The sequence below is a fragment of the Marmota marmota genome, unplaced genomic scaffold, assembly GCF_001458135.2.
Source record: "Marmota marmota marmota unplaced genomic scaffold, marMar, whole genome shotgun sequence".
NCBI classification, from domain to species: Eukaryota; Metazoa; Chordata; class Mammalia; order Rodentia; family Sciuridae; genus Marmota; species Marmota marmota.
In genome coordinates, this window is record NW_026000101.1 from 18,467,235 (window position 1) to 18,484,306 (window position 17,072).

General features: G+C 37.0%; 1 protein-coding gene across 14 annotated transcripts in view; it reads left to right on the top strand.

Annotated features, from left to right (window-relative positions):
- The window catches only part of Ubap2 (ubiquitin associated protein 2), a 110,251-nt gene that overhangs the window by 23,965 nt on the left and 69,214 nt on the right, over positions 1-17,072 (top strand). For 5 of the 14 annotated variants that reach the window (XM_048783491.1, XM_048783490.1, XM_048783494.1 and 2 more), the window contains exons 2-3: positions 636-775; positions 4,191-4,227. The exons of 1 other annotated variant lie outside the window; for it this stretch is intronic. In XM_048783491.1, the coding sequence (XP_048639448.1) occupies positions 696-775; positions 4,191-4,227 (117 nt within the window). In that variant the 5' untranslated portion in view covers positions 636-695. Of the gene's footprint in view, positions 1-634; positions 776-4,190; positions 4,228-14,267; positions 14,405-16,185; positions 16,266-16,653; positions 16,690-17,072 lie in introns of those variants that run through there. 8 more of the 14 variants (XM_048783493.1, XM_048783492.1, XM_015492441.2 and 5 more) reach the window with 5 other exon arrangements.

A 17,072-nucleotide genomic window follows, 5' to 3' on the forward strand; every position in this document is an offset into this window, starting at 1 on the left:
CCTGTCCGGCCCTCGGCAGGACCCCTACCGAGAAGCAGTTTCCGCGGGCTCCCAGCCCCGGCCCAGGGAAGTTCCGGGAGCCGGAACTCGGCCTCTCCGAACTCGGTGTAAGCTCGGCCTCTCCGAACTCCTGTAAGCTCCAAGAAGCAGTCCCCGCGGGCTCAGTTCCGGGAGCCGGAGTTCGGCTGCTTAGTGCTTGTTGTATGCTCTGATAGGAGCAGGGTTCATGAAGCAGCCTCCGCGGGGCGGTTCCGGGAGCCAGAACTCGGGCGCCCCGCGCTCGGCGTTCGCTCCGATAGGCTCAGGTTCTTAGAAGCACCCAGGCGCAGAACCCTAGCAATCTGTTTGCAAGCCACAGGCGAATTGTAGCCTGGAATTACCTGATCTATGGCTGAATGAGTTGCGGTCAGTCGAAAACAGGGGACGTGACGTCAGTTTACCAAGATGGTGGCTGCTGGCCTCCTCTGTGGACTGACCGGTGTGTACAACCGAGAAGGACCGCTTCCTTCCCCCGTCTGGAACCCAGAATTCAGCCCTGAGTACGGTGCTTGCGCGGCTGGCAGAAACTGCAGCGCTGTAACCCTGCGTCTCTATCCCAGCGCACACTGCAGACCTAATTTCCTACTTTGTTGCAGATTTTCTATTTTGTACATACGCTATTTTGTATATACTGTACATGATGACTTCAGTGAGCAATGACCGTTGCCGAGGTGCTCGGGAAAAAACACAGATTTCAACAACACAGGCGACACAACCACAGAAACAAGTGGTACAGGTAAGTGTTTGTGGAACTTTTGTTTCTTTTAGAATTAAGGGAAAACACATGATTTAATGTTTTCCTTTGTAGGAAATCTCACTGTTTTGGACCTTGTGTTTAAAAAGCAGATAGTAAATAATAGGAAAAAGTAATATTGTTGATTCATGTACAATTAGATACTGTTCCATTAGAACTAATTAATCCTGTATTCCAGCTACCAGTTACTGAGTCAGTTTCTTGGCTTTCTTTTTCTTCATTCCTTTTTTTTTTTTTTTTTTTTTTTGATGATGAGGCTCGGGATGAAACTCAAGGTCTCTTCTATGCTAGGCAAGTACTCCCACACTGAACTACACCTCCAGTCCTTAATTTTAAATGAAATGAGATAATTCAAGTAAAGTGAAAGCATAGTACCTGGTACAGTTAACATTGTATACTTTATTGACTAGATTGGCAAGCCTCTTTTCAGAGGCATTATGTAAGTGGGTAAATAAACCTAATCTAGTCCATTATAACTTCAGATTGATGATTTGACTGTACCTTGATAGTTACTTATAAGTGTTTTTCTTTTTGTTTTGTATTTGTTTTTCTTTTGTGGTATTACAGGTGGAACTCAGAGGTGTTCTACCATTGTGCTACTTGCCTGGCTCTTTATTTTGAGATAGGGTCTCACTGAATTTCCAAGCCTTAAATTTGCTGCTTTAGCCTCCCAAGTTGCTGGGATTATAGGCCTTTTTACCACCACACATAGCTCTGATGTTTATTCACAAGAAAGACTCTCCATTGTTGGAAAACTTTGAGGGCTAGATCTTCTTTTTATAGTTCTTAAGAAAAATTTGTTTCATGAATGGTCTCTTATCAAAGAAGACATAGAAGTTAAGAGTAATCATGGGTGTAACTCTGCTAATAAATAAAATGATTGTTTTTATTTAAAAAAAATTGTACTTAGCAAATCATTAAAAATGAAAAGTAAGATTTTGAAGGAGAGCCCGATGTAATGTAGGGATTGTAAACTGTATACCCTTTCTTTCCTCCCAAGCAAAGTCTTTGGGCTGATTTACAAAGAATTAGTCTCCAAATTGGAGGAGGGGGGCAATATTCCTTTCCTCACAAAGGGTTTTCTATTTGTTATTTATTTACACACACACACACAGACACCCCCCACCCATGTTGGTAATTAAGCAAGCATTTTTCCACCGATCTATATCCCTGGCCATTGATTGATTGATTTGTTCTGGAATGCAGGAAACCCTGGGTTCAGTCCCTAGCACCACACACAAACACATACACACAAACATTCTCTCTCTCTTAGACACACACACACAGTTTCTGTCCCTCTTACACATACAGACACACACACAAAGGAAAGAATGAAAAGTTGTTCATCTTATGCAGTGGAAAATATTTTCTAAGGAAGTAACCTTAAATTGGAAACAAAGTACCTTTTGTAGTTGTTGTTGTGGTACCAGGGATTGAAACTAGGGGCACTTTATCACTGAACTACATCCCCAGCCCCCCTTTTTTTTTTTTTTTGGAGACAGGCTTTGTTTAAATTACTTATAAGGGCCTCGCTAAGTTGCTGAGGCTGGCTTCGATCCTCCTGACTTTTTTCTATAAGATGTTAGTTAGTTACCCACTGTGTGTGTGTGTGTGTGTGTGTTCCTGAGGATTGAACCCAGGTCTTCGTGTTTGCTAGGCAAGCTCTCAACTACTGAGTTACATCCTCAGCCCTTATATTCCCAAATGTCTAGAGGTAGGGGTGTTCTGAGATGATCTATCCAAGTTGCATGCTAAAAGAAGAGCTCTTTTGATTCCATATAAACCTGAATTTGGATCTTGGTCTACCCATGTTACTAATTAGATAAGTTTCTTAAGTCTTTTTTTTTTTGCTGGGTATTGAATCCAAGGCCGCTTTATAACTGAACTATATTCCCAGCCCTTTATATTCTACCACATTTAGTTTGTCCCTTTATTCATCATTTCCACAGCCCTATTTTTTTTTTGTGCGTGTGTGGTGCTGGAGTTTAACTCAGGTGCTGGAGCTGTGCCAGGCAAGCTCTCTTCTACTGAGCTATACCCTTAGTACAGCTGAACTTTTTGAGAGGAGAGATACTTCTTTACTCCTAAATACATTAATATGTTTTTGTAAAAAGTGACTTCTTTTGCATAAAACAGTAAAATTATCCAAAAAGAAGAAACTTAAGTCATTATTAATTTGGCATCCATTTTATTTATATTTGTCCTAAATTGTCCCAATAAGGTTTTTTAGTTAAGTCCTTGATCATTTATTGTATTTAGGTGTCTCTTCTCTTTAATCTCTCTCTCTGTTTCTGTCACTCTTTCTCTTGGCCCTGGGAATTGAACCCAGGACCTTGTGCATGCTAAGCATATGCCACTGAGTTACATCACCAGACACTTCCTGTGGAACTGTTCCTTAGTTTCATGACATTGACATGTTTGAAGAAAATAAGCCAGTTTCTTCATACTATGTTTTCCAGCTTGGATTTGTCTATTCTTTACTCATGATTAGAATTGGGTTATACATTTTTGGTATGAATAATGTATAAGTGATCTGATCTTTCTTTTTTTAAAATTTTTTGTAATTGTACGTGGTCAGAATGCCTTTATTTTATTTGTTTATTTTTATGTGGTGCTAAGGATTGAACCCGATGCCTCATAGACCTCTTGATATGCTAGGCAAGCCCTCTGCCACTGAGCTACAGCCCCAGCCCAAGTGATAGGATCTTAATCCATCATATCATGATGTAATAGAATATGTTTGTCTCATTCTAGTGATTATTTTTATCGCTTGTTTAAAAGTGGTGTTCTTCTATTATCTTGGAGATGCAAACTAGTTTTTTAAAATATAAAATGGCATATGATATTTACTTTTCAGGATGATTGAAAGGAATTGAAAGTTGTGGAAGGTTGTGGATGATAATTAATAATCTGTGTTTATTGTATATACCATATAAATTATGAAGTAATTATAATAATACTTAAAAATTATGTTATAAAATGTCATGGAAAATGAATAGTTTCTGTTTATCTGAGAAAAGATGTAAAATGTATTAATGAAAAAAGGCTATTAGACTATGTTAATAACATTTATTTTTGGTAGGTACAAGGATGATTTAAAAAATAACCTTACTTCATTATGTTTCCAAATTTTCTGGGTGACAGGTTCTATGAAAAACATTTGGCTCATTAGAAAAGCTATCAGCACATTTTTTTTTACTGTGAAAGCAGCTTAGCTCTTTATAGGTCATATGCATGGGTAAAAGATCCTGAGGAAGACAGTGATGATGCTTTTCTTAGCCATATTTTCTTTTATTTTGAAAATTGTCTTGTTGGATGTCACTAATGGGGAGGGTGCACTATTCTGTTTAACATAGAATTACCAGTTGACCCTGCTTTTTCCTCTTTTTTCCCCAAGCTGTACAGACCTCTTGACACTTCTAGAGCTCAGCCTGGTAACTTCCCTATTATACTCTTAATTTATGTTTGGTGGTTTATTTATCAAATATTTATTGAAGTGTTTATTGAATAAAGTAATTTTCTTCTTGACTAAGGCATGTAGAGTATTTTATAAAGGAAGACAAATTTAATATTCTGATTAAAATTTTACATTTTATTAATATGATAGTGCTAATGTTGCAGTACTGTGCTTGTTAATAGCTGTTAAGTATATCAGCTGTGCTTTCAGAAGTTGTCTAGTCTGTACCCTGTAAGGAATAAAACAGATGATATCACTGAAGAAAAATACAAAAAACATCTGAATCATAATTTACTTAAGCTGAAAAAGCTAAGTCTTGGGTTGGTATTTACATATGGCGATGAGTAACGACTTAATTAGACATGTATAGGTAGCTGGGCATGATGGCACTTGCTTGTAATCCCAGCTACTTGGGAGTCTGAGAAAGGAAGATCAAAAGTTTGAGGCCAGCCTTGGCAAATGAGCAAAACTGTGTCTCAAAAGGAAAAATAAAAAGGGGTAGGGATGTAGCTTAGTGGCTGTGCACACTTGGGTTCCATCCCCAGTATTACTCCTGTAAAACAATTTGTGGGTGATACAGTATCAAAATGAAAACATGTAGTGGTTTAGGGTGTAGCTCAGATGTAGTGCTCATGTTTAGTATGCATGAGGTCATTAGTAACTGTTCTGCTTAAAACCTGTGCCAGGTTCTGTAAATTCATGTTCTTTTTTCTTAATATTTTATAGATGTGTTAACAGAATCAGGGAAGATTTGTTTTTATAAATTGTGTATATTTACAAAAATATGGACAATTAAGTTTAAATATTGCTGCCTTGGGTTGGGGGTATAATTCCATGGTAGAGTCCTTGTCTGGCATGTATAAGTCCCTGGGTTATCATAGCATTGCAAAACAAATGATATATTATTGTTTATAAAGCCATCATTTGTTGCTGTTCTTGCCTGTTTTCACACCCTTTTTCAGAAAGATTTCATCCAGGTTTTCTGAGCTTGGTATTGTACTCCGATATTTCTATATGCGGTATCTTCTGTCTGAAACATCTTGATCAAATCAGACTCATTCTTGTAATGAACTCACCATGCAGTGAATGACTGATTGTCCACATGATTTCATTTTCTTAGGATTTTTTTCAAAAAATTTTTTAGTTAAACATGGACACAATATCTTTATTTTATTTATTTATTTATTGTTCATGTGGTGCTGATAATTGAACCCAGTGCCTCACATGTGTGAGGCAAGCACTCTGCCACTGAGCCACAACCCCAGCCCCTAGGATTTTTTTCTTTTATCTCTTTATTTTAGCTCCTATTTAACTCTTGTCCACCCCCTTCCCCCCTGTTTTTGGGTTCCTTTAGGGCTGCTTTTCCCATCTGTGGAAGTTGACACCACCTTCAGCATTTTATTATGTAAATGATTAAACATAAAGAAAAGTTATGCTTTAAGGATTCATATACATCACATTGCCTTTCTTCAATATTTGCTTTGCTTAACTGTCATTGTCTTTATTATTTTTTTTTTTTGGATTTTGATGCATTTCAAAGTAAGACTTCAAGGTAATTTTTTTCTAAACATTTTGGCATGTGTATCATTGACTAGAGTGTAATATTTGTTTACAATTTTATTTTATTTTGAATTTCTGGTGGTGGGGATTGAAGCCAGGTGTTTGCCCGTGCTAGGCCAGCAGTGTGCTATTCCATAAATCATCTAAGTCTCTGTTTTCTTTGCATGAGCAACTGTAGAATTCTGGTGATTTTCTTTGTGTACTACTGATCATTTTCACCTTGTCAATCTCTTGCCCTAACTCTTGATTTTTTTTTTTTTTGTAACAGGAGTTGAACCCAGTGTCACTTAACCATTGAGCCTCATTTCCAGCCTGTTTTGTTTTGAGACAGGCTCTCCCTAAGTTGCTAAGGCTGGCTTTGAACTTGTGATCCTCCTGAGTTGAAGAGATTACAGGTGTATGCCATATGCCTAGGATGTTTACTTATTTAAAATAGCTTTTTTCCCTAATTATAAAATCAATGTGTTTAAATTAGAAACTTGGAAAGAAAAGAAAGACATAAAAATTACCACAAATTGCTGTCAGAGTTTACCAATGCTTACATCTTCAAGTAGGATCTTCTAGTACTTTTTCGTTTTTAGTTCTTGCAATACTAGCAATTGAACCCAGGGTGCTCTAGCACTGAGCCACATTGCCACCCCTTTAAATTATTTTATTTTTTATTTTGAAAGAGGTCTTGCCAAATTGTCTAGGGGATGGCCTGCAATATGTGATCATCTTGCCCCAGCCTCTTAAGTAGCTGGGATTATAGGAGTGTGCCACCATGCCTAGCTACTTTTTTGGGGGATCCTGGGAATTGAACCCTGAGGTGTCTTGCCACTGAGGGAAACCCCCAGTTCTTTTTTTCATTAAGTTTTTTAGTTGAGACGGACACAATACATCTATCTATCTATCTATCTATTTATTTATTTATATTTGCTGAGGATTGAGCCCAGTGCTAGGCAAGTGCTCTACCACTGAGTATAAACCCAGTCCTGCCAGTTCTTTTTTTTTTTTTTTTTGGTAGGAAAAAATACGAGAACTTTATTTTTACCAATTTCATCTGAAATTTAGCATTTCTCATAATGACACAATAACCACATAGTATTAGCGTTACATAAAAAGGAATTGAAGATGTTTTCATATGACAGACCTTTGCATACATCTTTATTCATGTTCATCATTATCTTAAAAGACTGTCTAATACTATACCTACTGCCAGGTCTAATATTTTTAAATATTTAAAATTAATTTTAATAGATTTTGTTTTCCTTTATAACTATGTATTTCATTTTATTCATATTTTTTTAATTTATTTTTTATTTTTATTTTTATTTTTTTTTTAATTTTTTAAAAATTTTTATTGTTGGTTGTTCAAAACATTACATAGTTCTTGATATATCATATTTCACACTTTGATTCAAGTGGGTTATGAACTCCCATTTTTACCTCGTATACAGATTGCAGAATCACATCAGTTACACATCCATTGATTTACATATTGCCATACTAGTGTCTGTTGTATTCTGCTGCCTTTCCTATCCTCTGCTATTCCCCCTCCCCTCCCCTCCCTTCCCCTCCCCTCTTCTCTCTCTACCCCCTCTACNCACCGATCTATATCCCTGGCCATTGATTGATTGATTTGTTCTGGAATGCAGGAAACCCTGGGTTCAGTCCCTAGCACCACACACAAACACATACACACAAACATTCTCTCTCTACCTCCTCTACTGTCATTCCTGCCAGTTCTTTTTTAAATTTTTAAAAAATTGAGACAGGGGGCTGGTGTTGTGGCTCAGCAGTGGAGCGCTTTCCTATCATGTGCAGGGGCCCTGGGTTCAATCCTCAGCACCACATAAAAAATAAATAAATAATAAAGGTATTGTGTCCAACTACAACTAAAAAATAAATATTTAAAAAAAAAATTTGAGACAGGGTCTCACTAAGTTGCTGAGGCTGGCCATGGATTTGTGCTTCCTGCCTCAGGCATGCCAGTTACTGGGATTACAGATATGTGCCCCCACAACTTACTCCTTCTAGGATTTTAAAGAAATTTTCTTTCCCCCCATTTCTTTGACTTCCATTCAATTTAAGAATCTACTTCACAAATTTTTAACAGAATGCACCAGTTGGGAGCGAATGATCCTGATTCATTGGTAAATGGATACTGTACCACTGAGCTACATTTCCAGCCTTTTATAAAAACTTGTTTTTTTTTTGTTTTGTTTTGTTTTTTTAATTTATTTTGAGACAACAGTCTTTCTGTGTTGCCGGGGCTGGCCTTGAATTTGCAATCCTTCTGTCTGAGCCTCGAGAGTATCTCAGATTATAGGTATATGCCACCACACCTAGCCTTCTTTCTCAATTTTAATCCCTTCTTTCCTCCCCAAAGTAACTACTATAATTTTCTTTTTTTGCAATGTTATATGTTGTTCTCAAGGCCTTTCACATAGTAGTCTAGAGCTCTATCACTGAGCTACCCTTAGCTCCCATTTTGACTTTAGAAGTTCTTAGATTTTTATCATTCATTGTTATCTCTGGATGCTGCTATTTAGTCTTTGCTTATTAAAAGAAAATAAAAATAATCACAATTGCTGTAATCTGTTGGTCCTCCCTTCTGTTTCATCCTTTCTTTTCTGTAAAGTTTTTCTGTTAAAGAACCTGGAACATATAAGCTAGAGTTCAATAATCTGGCTATTATTCATTTTGTATTCTTGGAGAAATTCATAATGTTTGTCATAAAAATTAACTTCCCATTTTCCCATTGTTATTACACTATAACAATCAACACTGAAGATTATTGTGACCTCAAAAGGTGTGGGATTTCTCCCTACCAGTCAGCAAGCTGGGTTTACTCTAACCCGATTCAGTTCTAACACTGTCTCTCGGGACATATTGTCAGATCCCACGAGGTGAGGACTGAGGCCCCAAGACTACTTTCCTTACTCTACATTTAGATATGAGTTGCAAGCCCCTGATTGTTGCAGCTGTGCTTCTTACTGACCAGGTGTAAATCAAGGCTTCTACAAATCTTTTCTCAGTTTCTATTAATTTATCTCAGAAATAACATAAAAAGGAGTAGACCAAAAAGTTACAAAGAAAAGTACAGAGATCTTGATATAGTCACCTACCTACTTTTTTAACATTTTACATGAAGAGATGGCAAAACTTTTTTGAGGGATCAGATAGTATGTATTTTTTTGCTCTGCAGCCCTCATACAGTATGTGTTGTATATTTCCCCCCCCCTTAATTAACCAGTTGAAAGTATTAAAATCTTTTCTAATTGACCTGCAATGCAAACGAAACAAAACAAAATAAAGAAAACCCAAAAAACCAACCCAGGACCATGGTTTGCTAACTTGTGTCTAACAATCACTTATTAAAATTCTTTTATGTATTTATTTGAAAGCAAATAATAGGATTTATTGGAGTACTAGAAAGAAAGCAGAGGTCCTGAAGAGGGAGGGGGTCCCAAGAGAGGGATGCAATGGTTTTTGTTGTCTCGGGATTTTAGGGCTTTATCTGTCTCTAGATGATTGGTTGGATATAGGATTTAGAAAAGTGGCCAATCAACTTAAAATCTAGAGAAAAGTGATTTCGAAACCCCTTGTTGGCACAAGGGGAAGTACCTCTTGGGGTTGGTCATGTCTAGGGGTTTTTAAGGAACTGTGCTTGTGGTTAGGAATAGATGGGATCAGACGTTTTGATTTCCCAATTCTCTCTTCCTCCTTTTCTTCTAAGATCCTTTTCCTGGCTGCCTGTGAGTAGTTTATCTTTCTGTCTCATATTACCCCCCTGAATGAAGTACCTCTAACTGCCATTAGGGGAAAATGGATGATGACCACTCAGGCTGCTTCATGATGTTAAGGGGGTTGGCTGTGCCGGCCAGGACCTCTGAGGGAGGTACTCTATCTAAAGGGCTTTCATAGAAGTTAGGAGAGCTTTCATGGAGGGTGGTGTTTCCATGACCATCTGGAGCTTAATGGTTCTGTGGATGTGTTGCCCATCAGAGCAGTCCAGAGGTATATGATAGTGGTTAACAAGTGACTGGAAAAAGGTATTTTATGGGGCTTGAATCATGCTAGCACAACAACAAACAATACAGCAAAATAATATTTTTTTAAATTATTTAAATTTTTAAAATAATTAAGTAATTATTTTTTAAATAATGAGTGTTAAGAGCCAGTCTCTAAAGACCACAAAGATAGTAACTTACTAGAGCTTTAATGTGTGGTCTCACATGTCATTTATTTGTGAGTGGAGACCATTTGAGGCTTTAGAAACTTCAGTAGAGTTGTTAAAAACATACAGGATATTTAGTTTTTATAATGCCACAGGTTTCCCTTGAGCTGTAGGAATGTCATCAGATTTATATAAAATGCCTTTTTATTGTCATTATTTTTGTGTTAGCAGAAGGATCCCTTTAGTTGTGTTACTTAAGACTCTCGGTAAAATCAGTAAGGATTTTTTGGTACCACGTTATATCTTTTTGACCAACTGATGGATAAATATTAGGAATAATCATACCAATGAAAAACAAATTAGGTTTACTTATGTAGGAGATTAGGAAAATTTGTAGGTCTCAAATTTATTTAGAACAAATTTGTGACTCTGGTAGTGTCTTTTTTTTTTTTTAATATTTATTTTTTAGTATTCAGCGGACACAACATCTTTGTTTGTATGTGGTGCTGAGGATTGAACCCGAGCCGCATGCATGCCAGGCGAGCGCGCTACCGCTTGAGCCACATCTCCAGCCCCCTCTGGTAGTGTCTTGTAACACTTTCTTTGTAACCTCTCAGTTTGACTTACATGTGGGAGAACTGATACAAGTGTACATTTCAAGTTACATTAAAAGAGCCATTGTTGGGCAGGGGTAGTGGCCCAGCGGTAGAGTGCTCGCCAAGCAAATGAGAGGCATTGAGTTCAAGCCTCAGCACCACATAAAAGTAAATAAATAAAATAAAGGTATTGTGTTCAACTACAACTAAAAAGAAAAAAAAATTAAAAAAAAAAAGAGCCATTGTCTTTTGTCTTTTAAATGTCTATGTATGGCTGGGCATGATGGTCCTTGCTTGTAATCCACTGACCAGGGAGGCTGAGGCAGGCAAGTTTGAGACCAGACTCAGCAATTTAGCGAGACCCTGACTACAAAAAAAAAAAAAAAAGAGGGGGGGTGTAAGGGTATATAGCTCAGTGATAAAGTACCCTGGGTTCAATCCCCAGTACAAAAAAAGAAAACAACAACTCTGTGACTCTGTTTAGTTACTCTCCTGCCAGGTGTTTAAGACCAAGTTGATTAAGCCAGGCATGGTAGTGCATGCCTGTAATCTCAGCAAGTTGGGAGACTGAGGCAGGAGGATCCTAAGTTCAAAACCTCAGCAACTTAGTGAGTACCTAGGGTCTCTAAGTTCCGTCTTCATTAATTTTTTTTTTTTTAATGTTTTGTGATAGGGTCTTACTAAGTTTCTTATCTGAAAACATAAAAAAAAGGGTGGAGATGTGGCTCCGTGGTTAAGCACTCTTAAGTTCAATAGTTCAATACCTGGTACCAAAAAAATAAAAGACTAAGTTGGTCAAAATTCACTTTTTTCTTATCTACAATTATGAGTCAGCTGAGATTTGTCAGAGATCACCCTTGGGAACTTGGGAGAAGCCTCTGGGCTCTTTTAGCTTTCCTGTACCAGTTGTGCTATCTGCCAGGATTGGTCCATGTCTTGCTGACTATATGTGGTTCCCATCAGGGACACTTCCCTTTCCAATGACCCTTCTTTTTGCAGATTATGCACTGATTTTATTCCTGTTCTTTAGGGTTCTCAGAATCCTTCTAATTGGGAAGTCAGGTGACTCGTGGAGTTGCAGGTCCCTGTAAAGGAGTCCTATCTTTCTCTGAGTCCTGGATGACTTTAGAGGGCAAAGTCTGAAATATTGGCTGATTCCTCCCATTCCCAATGCTTTTACTTCCTTGACTTTGCTCTCCAAGTTTTGGTTTTAAATATCTAGCAGGCCAGTGTCACCGTTTTGAAGTGTTAGTATAGGGTTTTAAATTTAATGTCTATAATTTTGCAATTATCCTTTTTGTTTGATTAGATTTAGTGTCAGTTACTTAGTCTAAGATGATAACATTGGTACAACATCAACTAAATTTAGACTTTAATTGGATTTGGTTGTTTTTCCATCAGTGCCTTTTTTCTGTTCTAGAAACAAATCCAAATAGTGGTAATTTCTTTTTTGGTTCTTTGGTCTGTGACTGTTTTTTCATGGCGTTTCATGATAATTATACTTTACAAGAGTATTTAAGAGTCTTTTTAAAAATATTTTTTTAGTTGTTGGTAGACACAATATCTTTATTTTTTATTTATTCATATGTGGTGCTGAGGGTTGAATCCAGCACCTCAAATGCACTAGATAGGCGCTGTACCACTGAGCCGCAACCCTAGTCCCATTTATCAATCTTTCAAAGGTGAATAATTACTATTTTTGTGTGTTGATGTTGGCAATGAAACCCAGGGCATCTTCCATGCTATGAAGGCAAGTACTCTACACTGAGCTATATCCTCAGCTAAAATGATTCATATTTTTATTTTTTATTCTACTTGGTTATAGATGACAGCAGAATGCATTTCAATTCCTTGTACACAAGAAGAGCACAATATTTCAATTCTCTGGTGGTACACAAATTTAAAATTTGGTAGGCTTCAGTTACTTTTGTTTTTTGCTTTAAAATGGAGTCTCACTAAGTTGCTTAGGGTCTAACTAAGTTGCTGAGGTTGGCCTCAAACTTGAGATCCTCCTACTTCAGATGCCTCAGCCACTAGGATTACAGACATACATCACAATGCCTAGGGTCAGTTATCCTTTTGAAGTTCAGATTAACCCATTTTTGATTAGTGCAAGGTTCTTCAAGTAGTTTGAAAGTGGTCCAAGTGGTCATTGATAGTGTCTTCATAAACTGCTATGATAAAATATTCCAGTCTTATATTGTGTATTTTTTGCTTTTTAATTTGAATCATCCATTGCTGTAAAGACCCTGGTTTATTTTAGTTGGAAATGATATTTGGCAGCTTTAATTTGGTAACAGAAGATGTTTGTTGTTGTTTTTAGATGTTTTTAGTTGTTCATGTACCTTTATTTTATTTTATTTTTTGTTGGTGCTGGGGATTGAACCCAGGGCCTTGTGCATGTGAGGCAAGCACTCTACCAACTGAGCTATGTCCCCAGCCCCTGGACCTTTATTTTTATTTATTTATATGTGGTGCTGAGTATTGAACCCAGTGCCTCACACATGCTAGGCAAGTATTCTACTGATGATCTATAACCCCAGCTCAAGATGTTTATTGTTACTGGTTTGGTTATTGTTTTCAGGGCTCTTCAGTGGACAGGGCTATGAAAATTTTTTCAGGTAAAATGCCTCATGAGTTAATGATGATTTTGTTTGATAGTTTTGTTTGTTTTGGCAGTGGTGGGGATGGAACCAAAGGACTTGCTCATGCTAGGCAAGCACTCTACCACTGTGGAATGGAATTGGCTCCTTTTACATCCCAGAATCCTATATCAATGTTAGCTTGTTTTTATAAATGATGTTCAATGTGTCAGTATTTAACACACTAAATATAAATGTTTACTCTGCAGAGTAAAAAGGTGTGCATCAGTCTATTCCTTTTAAGATTTTTTTTTTTGAGTTTAAAAATTTTAACTTTATTCCACCTATTTTTATTTATTTATTTATAATTTTTTTTTGTAGTTGTAGATGGACAGAATGTCTTTATTTTGTTTATTTTTATGTGGTGCTAGGGATTGAACCCATGCCTCACACATGCTAGGCAAGTGCTCTGCCACTGAGCTATATAGCCCCAGCCCTATTCCACCTATTTTAGATGGGTTAATTGATAGAACAAATGTCTAATCAAATATTTTCTATATACATTTTCAAGGAAATTGCTTTGGTTATTGTTTTGGTTATTGCTGGGTTCATTTGATTTGAGATTTTTTTTTTTTTTTTTTTAAGTTGTGAGGCTGGCCTGAAATTTGCAATCCTTGTGCCTCAACCTCCTGAGTCTCTTGGATTACAGGCATATGCCCCCATACCTGGTGGCACTTTGTTTTTTTTCATTAGTAATAAAAATTATTCCATAGTCAAGAGGCACACTCTGTATGAACCTTAGAATTGTCTGCTATCCTTTTATATAATAAGGAACTCATAGCCATACTTTTGTAGTTTGCTGCCTCATGATGTTTCTCAGTATCTGGAACCATTTTCAGCTATTATTACCAGCATCACACAACCAATTATTTTCTTGAATAAATTAGTCACTTTGCTAAGGTTCAACAATTTGTGTATGGTTTCTGCTTCTTGTTTTGGTCTTTGGGATTGGAACACTAGGTACATTCTGTACCATTGAGCTACATCCATCTCAGCCCCTGTCTGTATATGCTTTCTTCTATGTGACAGTTACTACGTGATCTTTTCCCTTTCACAGCCTTGTTACAAGACCACCTCTATTAGTGACCTTAAAAAGTGTATTTTGTTTGAAAACGGTGGCCTTCAATTTAAAAAGTAATAATGTGGAAGTCCAAGTCAGCCTGAACGACAGGCTGGTGCATCTACTCTTTTCAGGTAAAGCCTGTGAGACTCGTGCATCTGGAAGTTGCGCAGTTTCTCTCCCTTTTTCCTTTGTAAATAATTGTATCATATCTGCATTGTTTTTGTACCCATTGTGTATTATAATACTGTCTTAATTTTATCATAGTTTTTTAAAATTTTAATTTATATTTTGTTTTGGTACTGGGGATTGAACCTCAGGTGCACTCAACCACTAAGCCACATCCTCAGCCCTATTTTGTGCTTTATTTAGAGACAGGGTCTCACTGAGTTGCTTAGTGCCTTGCTAAATTGCGTAGGCTGGCTTTGAACTCGTGATCCTCCTGTCTTAGCCTCCAAAGCTATTGGTAATTTTAATTTTTAATTCTTTTTAGTTTTACATGACAGTAGAATGTATTTTGGCAGATTATACATACATAGAGTATAATTTATTCTATTTAGGTTCCTGCTCTTGTGGTTGTACATGATGTAGAGTTACCCTGGTCATGTATACAAATATAAGACTAGGAAAGTTATGCTTGATTAATCCTACTGTCTTTTCTATTTCTCTTCCTCCTCCCTTCCCTTTGTTTCCCTTTGTCTAATCCAGGGATTTCTATTATGGTCAGCTAGTTTTAGTTTCACTATAAGTATTCATTTGGTATTTACCATCAGCACTAAATATCAATGTCTCGTCATTTTGGTTATGTCAAGTCATTCTGTTAGGAAAGGATCATGGGTATAACTTACGCCCTTTATATTTGAGTATAAAGTAAGTTTTGTTGGCTCTAAATTCTGGGCTTTTATTTTCTTTACATGTCTTAAATCTTGTTCTCTTTCTCTCTCTTTTTAAATTGTGGTGCTGGGGCTGGGGTTGTGACTCAGTGGTAGATTGCTCGCCTAGCATGTGCGAGGCCCTGGGTTCAATCCTCAGCGCCACATAAAAAATAAAGTAAAATAAAGATATTGTGTCTATCTATAACTTAAAAAAAAAAAGACTTGATTTAAATTGTGATTCTGGTGATCAAATTTGGGGCGTCTCACGTGCTAGGTGTTTATCAACGGAGCTATATTCTTAGTCCTGTTTTTTTTTTTTTAATTTTTAAATTTTTATTTTTTTTTAGGTGTAGTTGGACACAACACAATGCTCTTATTTTTATGTGGTGCTGAGTATCGAACCCAGGTCCCTCCCGTGCTAGGCGAGCGCTCTACTGCTGAGCCACAATCCCAGCCCCCCCCACCCCCCTCCTTGTTTTTGAGACAAGGTTTTCCTAAGTTGCTATGAGTCTTGCTAAGTTGCTGATGCTGGCCTCAAACTTGTGATGGTCCCACCTCAGCCTCCTGAGTCACTGGGATTACAGGCGTGCACCATTGCATCCAGCTAGTTGACATTTCTTTAGACTCCTGTAATATTCTACAGTTTCTTAGTCTTCTTTAATATTGGCAATTTCAAATAAATGTAGATCAGTTATTGTATAAAATATTCTTCAATCTTGACAATTATAAGTGTCTGACGGGAATAATATGTAACATCAGTCAAGTTTTGATTTTTTTTTTTTGTGTGTGTTTTTTTCTATTTTGCAGTACTGGGGTTTGAACCCAGGACTTTGCACATCTAGGCAAGCAGTCTGCCATTGAGCTACATTCCCATTCTTTTAAAAAATATGTATATATTTAGTTGTCCATGGACCTTTATTTTATTTATTTATATGTGCTGCTGAGAATCGAACATGGTGCCTCACATATGTTAGACAAGTGCTTTATCATTGAACTACAACCTCAGTCCCATTCACATTCTTTTTAAAAATGTTGTACAGATGGGGTCTTGCTAAGTTATCCAGACTGACTTTGAAGTTATAATCCTCCTGCCTGAACTTTCCGTTATGTGGGATTAAAGGTGTGTACCATTACACTATCATGCCACAATGTTTAGTGTATTTCTTTTAGAATATCATACCTAGAGTCACATGATGTTTGCATGTTGCTCATTGAGGATGTTGATTTTCATCACTTAGTCTGGGTTTTGTCCACTGTCTCTATTATGTTTCTTCTAGAATATACCAGTATTTGGGGAGATACCTGAAGACCTTGTGCAAATACTCTATTCTTTATCAAACATTCCCTTTTAAAATTAACGTCTGTTAACAATTCTTATCTGAATCAGCATATATACTGTATTGTTTAAATGGTGATGTTTAAACTCTATTATCTTTCTGCTTATTTGTCTTTTTAAATCATGTTCCATATTAATGGATATAATTTTCTTTTTATTTATTGTTTTGCAGTGTTGGGGATTAAACTCACATCCTCTTGAATAATGGGTAGGTGTTATACTATTCAGCTACACCTCCAGCCTGCAATCAATATATATTTGAATTTTTGTCCTTGCTAGTCAAATAAGAAATAAAAATTAAATGGATGCAGTAGTGCATGCCTGTAATCCAAGTGACTCAGAAGGCTGAGGCAGGAGGATTGCAAATATGAGGCTGGACTGGGAATGTATTTCAGTGGTAAAGCTCCCTTGGGTTCACTCCTGAGTACTACAAAAAGAAAAAAATAAAATTTAATATAATAGCTGGGCACAGTAGTGCACATCTGTAACCCCAGTAACTTTGGAGACTGAGGCAGGAGGATTTCAAGCTGAAGGCTGGTCTTAGAAACTTATTGTGGCTCTAAGCAACTTAGTGATAACTTGTCTTAAAAT